Source organism: Mesoplodon densirostris, chromosome 8, assembly GCF_025265405.1.
Source record: "Mesoplodon densirostris isolate mMesDen1 chromosome 8, mMesDen1 primary haplotype, whole genome shotgun sequence".
Classification (NCBI taxonomy): domain Eukaryota; kingdom Metazoa; phylum Chordata; class Mammalia; order Artiodactyla; family Ziphiidae; genus Mesoplodon; species Mesoplodon densirostris.
Genome location: NC_082668.1, coordinates 116,110,273 through 116,129,263, shown reverse-complemented (window position 1 = coordinate 116,129,263; position 18,991 = coordinate 116,110,273). Strand labels below are relative to the sequence as shown.

General features: G+C 40.0%; 1 protein-coding gene across 2 annotated transcripts in view; it reads left to right on the top strand.

The window, feature by feature from the left end:
* The window catches only part of NCKAP5 (NCK associated protein 5), a 991,644-nt gene that overhangs the window by 805,161 nt on the left and 167,492 nt on the right, over window positions 1-18,991 (top strand). For both annotated transcript variants that reach the window (XM_060106265.1, XM_060106266.1), the window contains exon 10: window positions 5,988-6,107. In XM_060106265.1, coding sequence (XP_059962248.1) covers window positions 5,988-6,107 — 120 coding nt within the window. The remainder of the gene's footprint in view (window positions 1-5,987; window positions 6,108-18,991) is intronic.

The following is an 18,991-nucleotide window of genomic DNA, read 5'->3' as shown; positions in this document are numbered from 1 at the left end:
CTTTAGAATCACCAAATATTCATGGTGTTTTTTAATTTGCCAACATGGATTAAGGCCCTTGTATGGCGGAATCTAGCAATACAGCCAACCAGATAGCAGCAGAACACAATTTTGTAGCTTGAAGCTAAAAGAACTCCCAACTCCTACATATTTCCCTTGTAGGAGGTGTGGTCAGGCCGTCTGGGTCCACTTGTGTAGCAATGGTGTGGGTAGGATCTGGTTTCCTTGAAGAGAGTCTGTTTATATTTACTTAGCACTTGCAAGGAGTCAGACCCCACGTCCAGCATTTTAAATGCACTGAATTGTTTTATTTTCACTGCCCATCTTGTGAGGTATGACTACGAAAATAAATTTTGGCTAGAAGTGCCAAAGCCCGTATGTTAACCTAGGGTTACTGCACTCCACTCCACGGCCTTACCCTTTGTACCATTCGGTACAAATTTGGACTATATCATTTGTTATGACACGAAGGCAAATCTGCCATGACTTCATATCCTGCTCCCTAGGCAACCAAAAAGGTATTTTTCTGGCATACCAGAAGAGATGCTATAAAAATCAACAGATGGATTGAAACCCAAAGATTAGTTACATACGATTGCAGGAAATAAAACAAAAGGGCAAGGAAGCCAGTAGATTTCTTAAAACTTCTGGAAGCATCGCCAGTCCTCACTAGCAAGGACGTCCAGGATCTGACATGCGTGGAGTCAAAAGTGACTGTAAATTTGGAGCTTTCTCCAAATCAAGCTTTCTCAGAATCAGTCTTATTTTGGACCCCAGAATTTCCCAACTGCCAGGGACCTTAGTGAACATTTAACCCTGAGCTTGTCAGCTAGCCTTGGTAATAGGCTCAATTCACCGTAATGACATAAACTGTTTAGCCATCACCCAGATTAAGAATGTTTTCATCTGAATGCCTTTTGGATGAAGGCTTGCAGTATTCTGTTTGCCACGAGACTCACCACTTCCTATTGATTAGAACTGGCCTGATTCAGTGATACAATTATGTTACCTGTCTTGCCTTTTTAAGTATTTGATGTTGAGGTCCTTGGTTGGTCTGAGATGTGACCAGCCTTTTCCAGTAATCCTTTTCTTTTTACAGAAGTGTTAGCATTCTTAGAAGAGATAGGGATATATCAGTGACAGACACTGAGAGGGTTTGTGACTGGGAGAGGCTGGTGGATGTGGTTTCCAGTAAGCTTAAGGAAAGGATTCAGGTGGCCCTTGACAAGTCATCTCATGAAGCAGCTGAGGCATGCCTTGTCTTGAAAGCCTGGTTTTGTGCAGAAGCTACATTTACAGGTGAGGAAACTGAGGCGTAACCAGAATAAGTTACTTCCTCAAGGTCATGTGGGTAATGAGGACCAGAGCCCAGGCCCTCCGAACTGCCAATCCAGTGTATTCCCATGATACACACTGCTTCTGAAATAGGAATACCAATACAATACCCTTTTACACGATAAAATCAGATTTAAATAGTTTTCAACAGTACTCCAGTGGTAATATCAGTATATATCGAGTTTCTAATCAACCAGCATTTCCCTAAATTTCCTTTAACCTGGAGCTGGCAATGGTTTTGCTCTAAATGCATGAAGTAACCATACTCCATAGCTACTACACAGCGGTGAAGCCAGAATCTCTTTCGGCCACAGGTGAAACACAGGTGAAACTTGTCAGGAGTACAATGTGTGGATCCTCCAGAGAAGTTATGGTTTGGGATCATTAAGATACACAGGGCCGGGCTTCCCTGGTGGCGCAGTGGTTGAGAGCCTGCCTGCCGATGCAGGGGACACAGGTTCACGCCCCGGTCCGGGAGGATCCCTTATGCCGCAGAGCGGCTGGGCCCGTGAGCCATGGCCGCTGAGCCTGCATGTCTGGAGCCTGTGCTCCGCAACGGGAGAGACCACAGCAGTGGGAGGCCTGTGTACCCACCCCCCCAAAAAAAATACACAGGGCTCTTTTAGACCAGTATCATCCCATTGCTCAGTATATTTTCCCCTGGCATCCGGCTGTGATGCCTTACTTTATTTCAATTGAGAGTGGCAGGCAGATTGCAAAGAAAACAGGTTGGGCTATTTCCTTGAACCCAAAGACCACTATACTTGCTTACATGAGATGAAATGTAGTCAACTCTTTGGCATTTTTTTCTTCCTGATAACATTATACAACACATCCCCTTTTTTCTTTCAAAAGACACAACCTTATATTTTCAGTGGGGCCCTCCCCTTGAGGCCTGAGACATACTAGGGAGCAGAGAAAATAAAAGGCTGTGGACAAGGGCAGATGGTCCAGCCCCTGTTGGGAGCCATGATCTCAGAGGCTGGCCTCTAAACAGGAGAGTTCTTTAGTTTAGTTTATAATGCCTTACCTGGGGGGCATAGTCTAGTTCTCACCTCTATAATCAACAACATTAGAATAGTGGCTCTTGCACCCAGCCTCAAAATGTCATACGGGCCTTTATGGTAGTGGGTTCTCATTGTGAGCCCAGGGGAAGCACAGACAGCCCGCTGACACTCTCTGCCTAGTAGTCAAGGAAATTGTGGTTTTTCTCTCTCTCTTTCCATCTATCCAGTCTGGCTGTGTTTATGTGTGTGCACATGGGCACACACACATGGCTTTGATTACAGTTTCTTGGGATGACAACTGTCTGGCCTCACCATCCACAGCTTGAGTGAAGAAAGCAAGAATGTTAAAACAACACAGAATATTCTTTTATATCTACAGATTTTCTGTCCAGCTCAATTCTGTTGGTCAGTGATTGTAAGAGCAGTGTCACATTCCTAAAGCCCTCCATTTCCCCCTCTGCTCTGTGCTGATCTAGATGAGGCCTGAGTGATGAACGGTTCTCAAGGTCGGTAAAGTGTGTTCCTGCTAATGAACTTTTACTGCCTTAAATAACAGTAATGGCCATGGAAATTTGGGCACTGGTACAAAAACTTGCTTTAGAATATATTGATTTTTTTCTTTCCTTTTTTTTTTTTTTTCTTCTTTTTTACCCATCTGAAGAAATCTTTTCAAGTTATTCTCAGTTTTGCTACTAAAACTGTTGCTGGTGTTCCTTACAAGTCTCCTTTCTCCTTGCAAATCCAGACTCATATGCTTCTGGTCCATCCCTGCCCCTGCAAGTGAGACTGATTGTGTTTTCCCACCCAATAGGTACTATTAATATTTGTTTACCTCACGGTCAAGTTTTATTAATTGCTTAATTAGCAGTAGTGAAAACAATTAGCGTTTGGGAGCAGGGAGTGTTATATACCCGCTAAGAACAAAAATTAGCATTAGCGAGACACAGAGGTTGAATTCTAAATAAAGACAGCAAATTTAGCCTTTTCATTTGTGCAGTGCCTAGGCCCCCAAAACAGCCTCTGCTAAATGGCATGCATGCTCAGGTGTGCACACACCCCCTGCCCCTGCTTTTACAGTGCTGCCCTCCTACAGCTTGCACCCTGGTGCCTCGTCTGGACATGGCATTCCTTTGCTCTGCATTTGTAGGCAGCAGTCAGTTGAAAACATCCTACGCATAAGCTTCCTTATTTAGCTAAAAAGGTGAGGTGAGTGTAAGCTGAGCACTGAGCTATAGCTTGGCCTGTCTCTTTGCCTCCTGTAAATAGAGTGAATAAGCCTGGAAATGATGATGCATCTCAGGTAAGGCCTCGGAAGCTAGATCTCTCTCTAGCTGCACACTTAGGTTGCCCCAAGGTTATGTATGGAACAGGCCCACTCACCGTTGTGACTGCTGTTTAGGTCCTGGGGGGCAGAGGTGTGGACTGGCACCCTGTCTTGCTTGCAGAGCCTTAAGTGAGGCCTGTAGCTGCCCCACCTCAGAATACATAGGTAGACACACTAGCAGTGTTGAGAAACTTAAAACTCTCTTTATCACACCATCACGAGAGAATAGAATTCATCATCATTAACCCCCTTTAACAACATCATCACACAATTTTATCAAGCTCCTACTACTCTGTGGGGTGCTGTGCTAGGTGGTGAAGGCAAAATGTCAGGACAATATGCTTGTGCTGGTGTTTCTGTGAGTATCTTCTCATGCCTTTGGAGGAACGTGGCATCTCATTGACAAGATAAGTCCAGAGCATGAAAGCAAATCAACACAAAGCAGTATCTCACATTAGCTAAATGTCGTAGAAGAGGCATTGAGGGCCTACTGGAGTTCAGGAAAGGGAGCAGATAAAAGTGGAGGATGCCAGATAAAGGCCTCGGGGAGGAAACAGAATTTGAACTGGATGTCAACCGAAGAGCCAAACTTGGACCGGAAGAAGGTGGTGGATGAGAAGCAAAAGGGAGGTCGGGGAGGGGGAAGGAGGCAGAATGCCTGGTGCTTTCGAGAACAGGCAGAGCCTTGTTAAAGAACAGGGTAAGGGCTTCCCTGGTGGCGCAGTGGTTGAGAGTCTGCCTGCTGATGCAGGGGACACGGGTTCGTGCCCCGGTCTGGGAAGATCCCACATGCCGCGGAGCGGCTGGGCCCGTGAGCCATGGCCGCTGAGCCTGCGCGTCCAGAGCCTGTGCTCCGCAACGAGAGAGGCCACAACAGTGAGAGGCCCGCGTACCGCAAAAAAAAAAAAAAAAAAGAAAAAAGAACAGGGTAAGAGCATGGTAAGAACAGAAACCTTTTTTTTTTCAAATCAGGAAATAGTGTAAGATAAAGTTTGAAATGTAGAAAAGGGTCAGCTTTTGAAGAACCTTGCCTTGGGGCTTTATTCTACCCTGGTGTTCCTTGAACCCCACCAAAGAGGGTGTAGACATGTCAGTAGAAGTACTGTCTTTATCACAAGTTAACTTGGAAGGCAGCTCCTGGGTGGGATTCCAGAGCATCCTAAAGCTCCCGCGTGTTGGCCCCCCTCATGGAAGCTGGGGAAGAGCTCTCCTTGGTGTTTGAACTATTCAGAAGAGCTGCTCCAAGGGGATGCGAGGTACGGTTCTTCTACTTTTTCCCCAACACTAAGACCAGAACACCCCAAAAGGTATGGAAATCCACTAGTTCAGAGGATGGACAAGTTTCAAGTGGCCTTATAAGCCTTCACTTCACAGTTGCTTCACTCCGTGTAAATGCATCACTGACTCAGTTAGCAGCCGCATTGAGAATTTCAACTCATTTCCACAAACGACAGAGGAAGCTTCCGTCAAAAGTGATAGTTTCCATACAGTATTTGTTTTTCTCTTTCTGACTTACTTCACTCTGTATGACAGACTCGGGAAAAAAAAAAAGTCATGAAGAACCTAGGGGTAAGATGGGAATAAAGACACAGACCTACTAGAGAATGGACTTGAGGATATGGGGAGGGGGAAGGGTAAGCTGTGAGAGAGAGGCATGGACATATATACACTACCAAACGTAAGGTAGATAGCTAGTGGGAAGCAGCCGCATAGCACAGGGAGATCAGCTCTGTGCTTTGTGACCACCTAGAGGGGTGGGATAGGGAAGATGGGAGGGAGATGCAAGAGGGAAGAGATATGGGAACATATGTATATGTATAACTGATTCACTTTGTTATAAAGCAGAAACTAACACACCATTGTAAAGCAATTATACTCCAATAAAGATGTTAAGAAAAAAAAAGTGATAGTTTCTTTAGTTGATCAAATCTCTATTCAGTGTAAAAACATTGTCCTGTGGTTTGTGCTTTATGATTGCTTTTATGAAGACAGTGAAAAAGCCAAATATATAGGCGGAAACTTAAATTGACTTTATATTGCTGAGATTTACCATCTTCAAAAATAGCATGCTAGATTAATGCATTTCTGATTTCAAGGTGCTTTTTATTTTTTTTTAAGTAGATCTTCCCTGAACATAATAATTCTATCAGACAGTGGGCTATGGAAGAAAACATTGTGTGTGATCTATTTCTGGGGGGCTTGAAGGCTTAAAATACTATTTTCTACTACTGTGCCTGAAATATCAGATGAAATATAGTGATAATATGCAAAAGTGTCTTAACGGTAATAGACTTTTCTTTCTTTCAATGTGTTTGTTGCAGGATCTAAGGGAGGAATGTGTAAAGTTGAAAACAAGAGTGTTTGATTTGGAACAACAGAATCGAACGCTAAGCATCCTTTTCCAGCAGCGAGTCAGACCAACTTCTGATCTGCTCCTCCAGGTATGTGTTTCTGTGCAAAACAATCTTTGCTACTGAAATGCTGTTGACAGGAAGTGAGTTAAGTTCAAAAGGTACCACTATCTCCATGGGCAAGACATATTGCATCAGAACCTCCTTTCTCTCCCCTCTCAAGGGATGTCATTAAAATTGAATGTCTCTTAAATCTCTGACTCTTTAAATCTAACTTTGATAAAGAAATGCATCAACAAATAATAAACAGGTAAAAGGAAACAATCAGAGGTATCAAGTGAAACCGGGGAATGGAGTCAGCAAATAACTGATTGCTTTGGGGACAAGTATTAGTAGTCTTGCACTCCATGATAAGCAAGGCAGAGTTTTATGTGATGCCGAGGTACATTTCTTTATTTCAAATTCTCTGTAAGCAAAACTACAGCTGGGGTTTGTTGTGCTTTCATCTCTCTCTCTATGCAGCCTGCCTCCTCACAACTTAATACTTCCTCCACTCCGCCTCAGTCTTTTACAGGTTCTCTTCGTCTAAGCGTTCTTACCAAACTCTTCCAGTTGCCTTCATAACAGGGAAAGTTGTGGAAAGGCAAACCATTTGAATCATTTTGAAGCTGCCCCCGAGAAAGCACTAGAAAATATATCTGACTGCAGGGAGACACATGGATTGGCAAAGGGGTCTAGAAGGCTGATCTTTGCTGTTTCCTATTTTTTTTAATGCTATTAATGTGCATATTTGCTCAGACAAGCCCCAAGTTTGTAAAGGATAACCCCCAGCTGCCTGGTCTGATTGACTAAAGGAAAGGGGAAAGACTGAGATACCCTCTAGACTAGCCTGTCACCACTGTAGCCGCTAGCCATGTGGTGCTATTGAAATTAAACATTAATTTAAATTAGGTTTCTATGTCAAACTAGTCAGATTTCAAGTGTTGAAAAGCCACACATGGCCGGCAGCTACCATATTAGACAGTGTTTGTACAGAACGTTTCCATCATGGTAGAAAGTTCAGCACTTTTCCAGATGGTTGAGACAGTGTTGCTAATTTACCCTCTGAACTTTGGCACAAACATCTTTCCCTGACTCCTCAGGGAAATAATGAGAAATTGCAGTTCATTTCAGAGAAAGAAAGATGTTTGGTAAAACCGCACATCAAAATGTAATCCTCCCCTCCCCGCCCCCGATGAAAAGAAAAGAGCTCTCTGAATTGTAAAATAGATCTCATCTCTTAAATTAATTTTCTCTCTGCTTTATCTATTAGCGTATAATTCATAATTTATGACTCATAAATTGTGTGGAAAAAAAATCATCTATCTCTATTCTGTTTCCTGATCCTGGCCACGATAAATGTTGGTCAGAGGGAATCTTGCATCTGTTAAAAGTTGTATCTCATTTGCTCACTTATCATCAAGATCCACTATTGTAATTGCTTTTGACAGCTATTGCATGTTCATGAATTTTTCCGTTTTACATGTTTTAACTTGAGGCTTTTCTGGAACAATTTTTAAGGATCTACAGTCCCTGTTTGTGAATCATGATGGTTCATTTCCACAGTAAACACATGTGCCATAGATATTTAAGCTTCTTCATTGGCTGACACATTTCTTAAATACATATCCAACTGGCAGGGGATGGTGTTTGTACTAACAATAGAACTCAATGTTTACTCCTTGGGTGTCTTCAGCCAACACACTGTTTCTCCCCAAATAGACCTCACTTCCAGGAGCCATTCTAAGTTAAATGGAATTTGTAAAAGATGGGCTGATAGTATTTCTGTGATGTAGAATAATAGCAAGGATGATGCCTGCCCTCTAACATCTAAGGGCTCACAGTCATAGACAAAGTTGCTGGTTTTTCAGGTGGTCTGTTCATTATATGACCTGTGATTTTTTTTATTTTCTGGTGGCACAAATACATATCATGGAGCACTGGCTAAAGTAAAAGCAGTTTGAGCTTGCTTCGCACCTGTGGAAGCTCTGTAATTATTTGTTGAATGGAATAATGAATAAATGACCCAGATTCATTCTGCAAGTTGGGGAGTTCTTTTACATACACCTAAGAGAGGTTTATACCCCTACCTCTTCTTCTGAATGTTTCCTGTCTTGTGTGGAGGCTTTGGAACTATGCAGCCATGCTGGTCCAGCCCAGTTTGTTTGAGGGTGTGGCTGGTGAGCACAGCAAACCCACCAGTGTGCCTGGTCCCGAGTATGAGAGATGTTACAGCTTCTGCCCATGGACTGGAGATTCAGTACAGAAGATTTCTAAGTAGGTTTCTGTGTATCTTAAAAAACTGATTAGTTGTCATCTGCTGAATCCAGCTTAATGATTCTCTACAATCTAAGTAGCCACCTGAAGAGAAATACAGAAAGAAGATTGTTGAACACATTGGATTTTAGTAGATACATTGTAAGTTGTAGAAAAGAAAGTAATTTATAGGAAATAGCTAATTATTTGTCCCTCAAAAACAGAGAATAAGAGGTTACATGGATATTCTTTAGCAAATTCTGATATAGGAGGAACAAAAAGGGATAGTTCTAAGGATTCGTGGACAGATTCTGGGAAACTTACAAAAGGAACCAGTCCATGATGGGAAAGAAAAGAAGGCTAACCTGAAATTTAAAATCTTAAGAATGGCCATAAATTTCTCTGTTGATTCCAGTTTCCAGAAAAGCATCTCTGGGACTATGGGTGGAAACAAATCAGATTAATAAGGGCCTCCATATTAAAATCAATAATTTGAGCTAAATTCTAATGGATTAAGAAACCAGTATAGCAAATAAAATCTAAAAGTAACATTCTTAATGGAACCGGAGTCTATAACTAAACCTATTTGAACTCACTGGCCAGATTAACCAATGCTCACCATTTCCTCTTATAAATTATATTAGATTACACTCTCAATTTACCAAACATTGACAACTAGTTGAAACTCTCTACTAGGAGTACTTAATTCTCTTACCAGTTGAGTTGTATTTCCACCATGAATGAGTTACGTTTGTAACTCAGTATGTTCACGTGACTAGTACTTGTCACGGTGATTATGAAATTTTTAACTACTTTATAAACTGATGAAATGTAGTGCAAAAAGAATTGTTTCTATAAAATAAAGTTGAGTGCTTCAAAAACACTATAAAGGCACGTCCCTAAAAATGTTTGTGATCAAATGAAATATAGGTGTGTAACTGCAAAAAAAAAAAATGTGGGAGATGGTGAATTGTATTAAATGTAGAGGCATTCTGCTTGCAAATTGCTTCTCAGGTGGTTTTAAGCTCTTGTTCCACTATTAAGAAAAACAAAACCTAGAAATGATAGACAATGCCTAAAGCATGTGTTTGATGCCAAAAAAATTAAAAAAGACATTGGAGGACTCTAATAATATGATCCCTAGGCAAAAAAGCCAGCCTTGGCCCTACCAAAAAAAAAAAAAAAAGTGCTGGCTACTGTTCTACAACCTTTATAGTGTTCACCAATTTATCTCCATTACAGTGCTGTCAGGTAGGAACTATCTCTATACCCATTCTACAGATGAGGACACTTAGGCACAAAGAGGCTGTGTCACCCAGTGGTAATTGACAGACTGGGGATTTAAATCCATGGTCAGGGTCCACTTCCTCCCATTCACTTCCTGTCTGTGCTCCCTCTACATGGAATACAAATGAACACAAGGAACATTTTTCTGATTCTGTAGTCTGACAGACGTTTTGATTAACGGGCCCACCTGTGCTCAAATCAGTTCAGAGGGCTTCTGCAGTGTAATCACCTACAATATTTACACATTTCTGAAAGCCTCTTGATCTGTGGCATCCAAGATTTTCCCCTCTCCTGTGTGTTCTGCTCTTGTCTTGCTCTGGACACCTGTGTTATCATCATCTTGATAGGACATTATTCTCATATTTTCTGCCTAACACAGTTCATTCTTCTCCTTTTTATCTGATATTTCAAAGGGTCCTATACTCGCATCCTTGGGCCAAGATAGAAAGAAAAGAATGTTACAGTGTATATTATTCTCAGAAACAGTTGAGAATCTGACAGCTTAGAACCAAGGTGTAAAACTTTGCTGTCACTTCTGAGAGCATTGACTTTTTTTTGCTAGTGTTTTGTTTTGTATTATTTCAGGTGAGATGAGACGATTTAAAACTTCTCTTTGTGCTTCTGGTGTCTTTTGCGTTCATTGCATCTTTATTTTATTTAATTTCATATGCAGTTATAGCATCCTAGAGTCACATGGTACTGATGGTGGAGGTCATGCAGTGCAACCCCCATAACTAGGGATTTCATGTTAACTTTTATTTCACCTAAATAGGAATCTCCTTGAGGGCAGCAATTATGCTGAATGTTGCATTTTACCCTCCCACAGATATTATCACCATTCATAATACATAGTCAGTGTATACTTTGATGGCTTAACATTTAATTCAATATATTTTTTTAACTTTTTATTTTATATTGGAGTGTAGCTAATTAACAATGTTGTAATAGTTTCATGTGCACAGCAAAGCGACTCAGCCGTACATATACGTGTATCCATTCTCCCCCAAACTCCCCTCCCATCCAGGCTTCCACATAACATTGAGCAGAGTTCCCTGTGCTATACAGTAGGTCCTTGTTGGTTATCCATCTTAAATATAGCAGTGGGTACATGTCAGTCCCAAACCCCGTAACTATCCCTTCCCCACACCCTTCCCCCCAGTAACCATAAGTTTGTTCCCTAAGTCTGTGAGTCTGTTTCTGTTTTGTAAATAAGTTCATTTGTATCATTTCTTTTTAGATTCCACATATAAGCGATATCATACGATATTTCTTTGTCTCTGTCTGACTTACTTCAATCAGTATGATAATTTCTAGGTCCATCCATGTTGCTGCAAATGGCGTTATTTCATTCTTTTTAATGGCTGAGTAATATTCCATTGTATATATGTACCACATCTTCTTTATCCATTCTTCTGTCAATGGACATTTAGGTGGCTTCCATGTCTTGGCTATTGTAAACAGTGCTCCAGTGAACATTGGGGTGCATGTATCCTTTCAGACCATGTTTTTCTCCAGATATATGCCCAAGAGTGAGATTGCAGGGTCGTATGGTAGTTCTATTTTTAGTTTTTTAAGAAACCTCCATACTGTTCTCCACAGTGGCTTCCCCAACCTACATTCCCACCAACAGTGTAGGAGGGTTCCCTTCTCTCCACACCCTCTCCAGCATTTATTGTTTGTGGATTTTTTGATGACAGCCATTTTGACTGGTGTGAGGTGATATCTCATTGTAGTTTTGATTTGCATTTCTCTAATAATTAGCGATGTTGAACATCTTTTCATGTGCCTCTCAGCCATCTGTATGTCTTCTTTGGAGAAATGTCTACTCAGGTCTCCTATGCATTTTGTGATTGGGTTTTTTGTTTTGATGATATTAAACCACATGAGCTGTTTGTAAATTCTGGAGATTAATCCCTGGTTGGTCCTGTCATTTGCAAATATTTTCTCCCAATCTGTGGGTTGTCTTTTTGTTTTGTTTATGGTTTCCTTTGCTGTGCAAAAGCTTTTGAGTTTAATTAGGTCCCATTTGTTTTTTTGTTTTTTCTTTCCGGTACGTGGGCCTCTCACTGTTGTGGCCTCTCCCGTTGCGGAGCACAGGCTCCAGACGCGCAGGCTCAGCGGCCATGGCTCACGGGCCCAGCCGCTCCACGGCATGAGGGATCTTCCCAGACCGGGGCACGAACCTGTGTCCCCTGCATCGGCAGGCAGACTCTCAACCACTGCGCCACCAGGGAAGCTCCCATTTGTTTATTTTTGTTTTCCTTTCCATTATTCTGGGAGATGGATTGAAAAAGATACTGCTGCAACTGATGTCAGAGAGTGTTCTGCCTTTGTTTTCTTCTAGGAGTTTTATAATGTCTGCAAAATGGACATTACAATAAGTCTAATTAATGTCTGTCACTATGCACAGATTTCTTTTTCTTGTGATGAGAACTTTTAAGATCTCTTGGCAGATTTCAAATATTCAATACAGTATTAATAACTAGAGTCACTATGCTGTACATTACATCTCCAGAAATCATTGATCCTATAACTGGAAGTTTATACCTTTTGATCTCCTTTATCAGTTTCCCCAACTCCCCACCCCCACCAATCTGTTCTTTCTTTCTATGAGTTCTTTTTTTTATTTTTTATTTTATTTTATTTTTATTTTTTTCGGTATGCGGGCCTCTCACCGCTGCAGCCTCTCCTGTTGCAGAGCACAGGCTCCGGACACGCAGGCTCAGCGGCCATGGCTCACGGGCCCAGCCGCTCCGCGGCATGCAGGATCCTCCCAGACTGGGGCACGAACCCGCATCCCCCGCATCGGCAGGCGGACCCCCAACCACTGCGCCACCAGGGAAGCCCGAGTTCTTTTTTTTAAAAAAAATTCCACGTGTAAGATAGATCATGCAGGGTTTTTTTGTTTTGCTTTTGTTTTTGTTTTGTGCTATGTGGGCCTCTCACTGTTGTGGCCTCTCCCATTGCAGAGCACAGGCTCTGGACACACAGGCCCTGGACGCGCAGGCTCAGCGGCCATGGCTCACAGGCCCAGCCGCTCCGCGGCATGTGGGATCTTCCCAGACCAGGGCACAAACCCGTGTCCCCTGCATCGGCAGGCAGACTCTCAACCACTCTGCCACCAGGGAAGCCCCATCATGCAGTTTTTACTTCTCTCTGTCTGACTTATTTCACTTAGCATAATGTCCTCAAGGTCCATCCACGCTGTCACAAATCGCAAGATGTCATTCTTTTTTATGGCTGAATAATATTCTATTACATATATATGTAAATATATAAATATATCTCTAAAATACATTTATATCTTATATATATATATAAAATATATATCATATATATCACATTTTCTTTATCCATTTATCCATCAGTGGAGACTTGGATTGTTTCCACGTCTTGGCTGCTATAAATAATGCTGCAGTGAACATGACAGTGCAGATAATCTCTTCTTTGAGATAGTGATTTCATCTACCTTGAGTTTATGCCCATAACTGGAGTTGCTGGATCATATGGTAGTTCTATTTTTTTTAATTTTTTGAGGCACCTCCATACTGTTCACCGTTGTGGCTACACCAATTTACATTTCTTACCAAGAGTGTAAAAGGGCTCTTTTTTCTCCACATCCTCACCAGCATTTGTTATCTCTTGTTTTTTTGATAATACATTCTAACAGGTGTGAAGTGATATCTCATGTGGTTTTGATTTGCATTTTGCTGATGATTAGTGATCTTGAGCACCCTTTCATGTTCCTGTTGGCTCTTTGAATATTTTCTTTGGAAAAAGGCTTATTCAGGTCCTTGGTCCACTTTTTAATTGGATTATTTGATACTTTGCTGTTGAGTTGTATGAGTTCCTTATTTATTTTAGATATTACCCCTTATGAGATGTGTGGTTTGAGAATATTTTCTCCCCTTCTGTAGGCTGCCTTTTACTTTGTTGATTGCTTCTTTTGCTGTGTAGAAGCTATTTAGTGTGATGTAGTCCCATTTGTTTATTTTTGCTTTTTTTGCTTGAGCTTTAGGTGTCACATCCTTGAAACCATTGCCAAGACAAATGTCAAGGAGGTTTTTTTCCCCCTGTGTTTTTATTATAGGAGTTTTATGGTTTCCCATCTTACATTTAAGCCCTTAATTCATTTCGAGTTAATTGTTTGTGACTGGTGTGAGGTAGGGGTTTAGTTTAATTCTTTTACCTGTAAATATCCAGTTTTCCTAGCACCATTAATTGAAGAGCCTGTCTTTTCTCCATTCAGTATTTTTGGTTCCCTTGTCAAATATTAGTGACCGTAGTATGCATGGGTTTATTTCTGGGTTCTTGATTCTGTTCCACTGCCCTATGTGTCTGTTTTTATGCCATTTCCATACTGTTTGGATTACTATTGCTTTGTAACACAGTTTGAAATCAGCAAATGTTACATCTCCAACTCTGTTCTTCTTTCTCAGGACTCCTTTGCCTATTCAGGGTCTTTTGTGATTCCAGACAAATTTCAGGATTGTTTTTCTATTTCTGTAAAAAAATACCACTGGAATCTTGATAAGGGTTGCACTGAACCTATAGACAGCTTTAGGTAGTATGGATATTTTAACGATATTAATTTCTCCAATCCATGAACATAAGATATCTTTCCATTTATTTGTGTCATCTTCAGTTTCTTTCATCAGTGTCTTATAGTTTTCATTGTAGAGACTTTTCACTTCCTTGGTTAGATTTATTCCTAAGTATTTTATTCTTTTTGATGCTATTATAAATGGGACTGTTTTTCTTGTTTCTTTTTCAGATAATTAGTTGTCAGTGTATTGAAACGCTATTGATTTCTGTATGTTGATTTTGCATCCTGCAACTTTATTCAATTCATGATTATCTAAAAGTTTTTTATGAGGTTTTTACATTTTCTATATATAAAATCACATCATCTGCAAATAGAGACAATTTTACTTTTTGCTTTCTGATTCTGTCTTTTATTTATTTTCTTTGCTTGAGTGCCCTTACTAGAACTTCCAGTACCATGATGAATAGGAGTGGTGATACTGGGCACCCTTGTCTTGTACCTGATAGAGGAAAAGCTTTCATCTTTTCACCACTGAGTATAATGTTAGCTGTGGACTTATCATATATGACCTTTATTATGTTGAGGTATATTTCTTCTCTACACAGTTTGTTGAGCTTTTATTATAAATGAATGTTGAATTCTGTCAAATGCTTTTTCTGTGTCTATTGAGATGATCATAGGAATTTTTAAATTCTATTATTGTGATACATCACACTTACTGATTTGCATATGTTGAACCATCCTTGCACCCAAGGGATGAATCCCAATTGACTTTGCTGTATGATCCTTTTAATGAGCTGTTGAAATCAGTTTGCTAGTACTTTGTTCAGCATTTTTACATCTATATTCATGAGGGATATTGGCCTGTAGTTTACTTTTCTTGTAGTATCTTTATCTGGCTTTGGTATCAGGGTGATACTGGCCTCATGAAATGAATTTTGGAGTGTTCCCCTCCTCTTCAATTTTTTGGAAGAGTTTGAGAAGATTTGGCATCAGTTTTTCTTAAATCCTTGGTAAAAATTTACCAGTGAACTACCAGGTCCTGGGCATTTCTCTGTTGGGAGATTTATGGTTACTGATTCAATCTCCTTACTCATTCTTAGTCTGTTTAGAGTTTTTGTTTCTTCATGATTCATTCTTGGTAAGTTGTTTGTTTCTAGGAATTTTTCAATTTATTCTACATTATCCAATTTGTCGGCATATAGTTGTTCAAAGAAGTTTCTTATTATCCTTTGCATCTGTGGTATCAGTTGTAATGTCTCCTCTTTCATTTATAATTTTATTTATTTGAATCCTGTTTTTCTCTTGGTTAGGCTAGCTAAAGGTTTGTCAGTTTTGTTTATCTTTTCAAAAAACCAACTCTATAGTTTTGTTAATATTTTCTATTATTTTTTATTTTGTTTATTTCTCCTCTTTTTTTAAAATTTCCTCCCTTCTGCTACTATTGTGCCTCATTTATTCTTCTTTTTCTAATTCCTTGAGGTATAAAATTTATTTATTTGAAAGTTTTCTTTTGTTTCTATGTATGTGTTTATCCATATAAACTTCTCTCTTAGAACTGCTCTTGCTGCATCTTTTAAGTTTTTGTGTGTTGTGTTTCCATTTTCATTTCTCTCAAGATACTTTTTTATCTTTTCATCTCTTCTTTGATCCATTCGTTGTTAAGGAGTGTGTTTTTTTAAGAAATCCATGTATCAAATATTTGTGAATTTTCCTGTTTTTCTCCTGTTGTTGATTTCTAGTTTCATATCATTGTGTTCGGAAAAGATTTGGTATGATTCAATGTTCTTAAATTTACTAAGACTTGTTCTGTGACCTACCATATGATCTATCCTACAAATTGTTCTGTTTGCACTTAAAAAGAATGTGTATTTTGGTGTTGTTGAATGGAATGTTCTGTATGTGTCTGTTAGGTCTATTTGATTTATAGTGTTATTCATATCCACTGTTTCCTTATGAATTCTCTGCTGGATGATCTATCCATTGTTGAGATTAAGATATTAAAGTCTCCAACTATTACTGTATTGCTGTTTATGTCTCCTTTTACTTCTGTTACTCTTTGCTTCATATATTTAGATGCTCCAATGTTGGCTACATAAATATTTACAATTGTTATATATTCTAGGTGGACTGACCCCTTTATCATCATACTATAACCTTCTTAGTCTCTTTTGAGCATTTGCAGCTTAAAGTCTATTTTGTCTGATATATGTATAGCTAACTCTGCTTTCTTTTGGTTACCATTTGTTTGAAATATCTTTTTCTATCCCTTCACTCCCAGGCTGTGTGTATCTTTAAAGCTAAAGTGAGTCTCTTGTAAGCAGCATGTTGTTGGATTTTTAAAAATTATATTCTGTGTCTTTGGATTGGAGAATTTAATCCACTTACACTTAAAGTAATTATTGATAGGTGAGGACTTATTACTGCCACTTGATTAATTGTTTTCTTTTTTTTTCAGTTTTTTTTTTAATTTTTTGCCTTATAACAAATTTAATCAGTTATACATATACATATGTTTCCATATCCCCTCCCTTTTGCGTCTCCCTCCCACCCTCCCTATCCCACCCCTCCAGGCGGTCACAAAGCACCGAGCTGATCTCCCTGTGCTATGCGGCTGCTTCCCACTAGCTATCTACCTTACGTTTGGTAGTGTATATATGTCCATGCCGCTCTTTCACTTTGTCACAGCTTACCCTTCCCCCTCCCCATATCCTCAAGTCCATTCTCTAGTAGGTCTGTGTCTTTATTCCTGTCTTACCACTATGTTCTTCATGACATTTTTTTTTCTTAAATTCCATATATATGTGTTAGCATACAGTATTTGTCTTTCTCTTTCTGACTTACTTCACTCTGTATGACAGACTCTAGGTTTTCTGATTGTGTTGTTAAACCTTTGTTCCTTTCTTTTTTTTCCCCTTGCTTCTTACTGATTTATTTTGTGATTTGATGACTTTTTGTAGCAGTATGCTTTGTTTATTGTAATCTTTTGTATAACTACTACAGGTTTTTCCTTTGTAGTCATCCTGAGACTTACATAAATATCTTCTATTTATGACATCCTGTTAAGCTGGTAACAACTTCAATAGCATACATAAACTTTACACTTTTTCTTCTCCCTTCTCACATTTTAGGTTTAATGTTAAAATTTATATATTTTTATATTGTGTATCAATAATAAATTACTGTGGTTATGGTTATTTTTAATACTTTTTTCTTTAACGTCTTAAGCTGGAGTTGTAAGTGAACTATGGAACACCATTACAATATTAGAAAATCTGGCTTTGCTTATATATTTGCTGTTACCAGTGAGTTTTTTACCTACATTCATATAATTTTGTGGTGTTAATGAGCATCATTTTATTTCCTCTGGAAGAACACCCTGTAGCATTTCTTATAAAGCATGCCTGGTGGTGATGTTTATCAGCTTTTATTTGTTTGGGAAAGTCTTTATCTCTCCTTCATTTCTGGTATTCTTGGCTGTGCATTTGAATAAATGTTCACCTCCTCCAGGTTTTACAGGTTCATTCCAGCAGAAACAGTCCTAAACCATAATGCATATATTGTTTTTCTTGAGTGTGTCCCCTAAACCCCATAGGTTTTTAAACATTTTATTTCTTTCTTTCTTTTTATTCTTTTCTTTTTTTATGTTGCTCAAATGACTAGATAATTTCAAATGACTTATTTTCTAATTCACTGATTTATTCTTTTGCTTGGTTGAGTCTGCTGCTGAAGTTCTCTACTGAATTCTTCAGTCAGTGTATTATTCAGCTCTAGGATTTCTGTTTGGTTTTCTGGATGGGTTCTGTTTCTTTGTTGAACTTCTCATTTCGTTTATGCATTATTTTTCTAATTTTATTTAGTTGTCTGTGTGATCTTGTAGCTTACTAAACCTCTTGAAGAGGATTATTCAGAATGTCTTGTCAGACAGTTCATAGATCTCTATTTTTTCAGGGTCAGTTATTAGAGCTTTATTAGTTTCTTTTGATGGCATCATGTTTACCTGATTCTTTGTTATCCTTGACTCTTTGCATTGGTATCTGTGCATTGGAGAAACCAGTTTCCTCTTCCAGACTTTACAGATTCACTTGGGCAGAGGCAGTGCTTCACCAGTCAGCTCAGCTTGGGGTTCTGACGAGTCAGCTGGTAGCATCCTTAGAAGTGGGGCTTGCTATCAGGGTCTCTATTTGAGGGAGGCCACTGCCCAAGCTCTGAGTTCAGGGGTGCCACTGGCTGGGAACAGTTGACTATCACTACTGGCTTGGTTCTTTTCCCCAGTGCAGCTGTAGAATGGACTCCACAGTTGCTTGCATTCACTGGTCAGGCTTCCTAGTCGGGCGCTATACTCAGTAGTTAAGGGGGCCTGCAAATTTACTTCCCTGCCTGGCCAAAGTCATAGAACTGCTGGAATGGCTCACTGTCTGGGGACCAAGGCCAGGCAAAACTGTCCCCTGAGCTCCCTGGTCAGGCAGAGCCACTGACTTGATTCTGCAGATGGACAGAGCTACTGACTGGGTTTTCTGCTCAGGTGCCCCTGTAAGTGCAGCTATAGGGTGGGCCGCTTAGCCTCCCAGGTGCTCTGGTTATGCTTCCTGATCAGGCAAGACTGAGGGCCGTACTCAACAGTAGGTAGGGGTAGCAGCCTACTTCCCTGCCCAGGTGGTGCAGCAGAACAGGCCCGAAGGCCAGCATTGCTTGTTGTTTGGGGATCAAATCAGGCAGAATTGTGCATCAAGTACTCTGGCCACATGGGGTCACCAGCTTGGCTCTGAAGATGGGCAAAGCCACTGGCTGGGATCTCCTGCTCCACCGTGAGGAGGAACTTAACTCTGCCCAGAGCTAAGTGCTG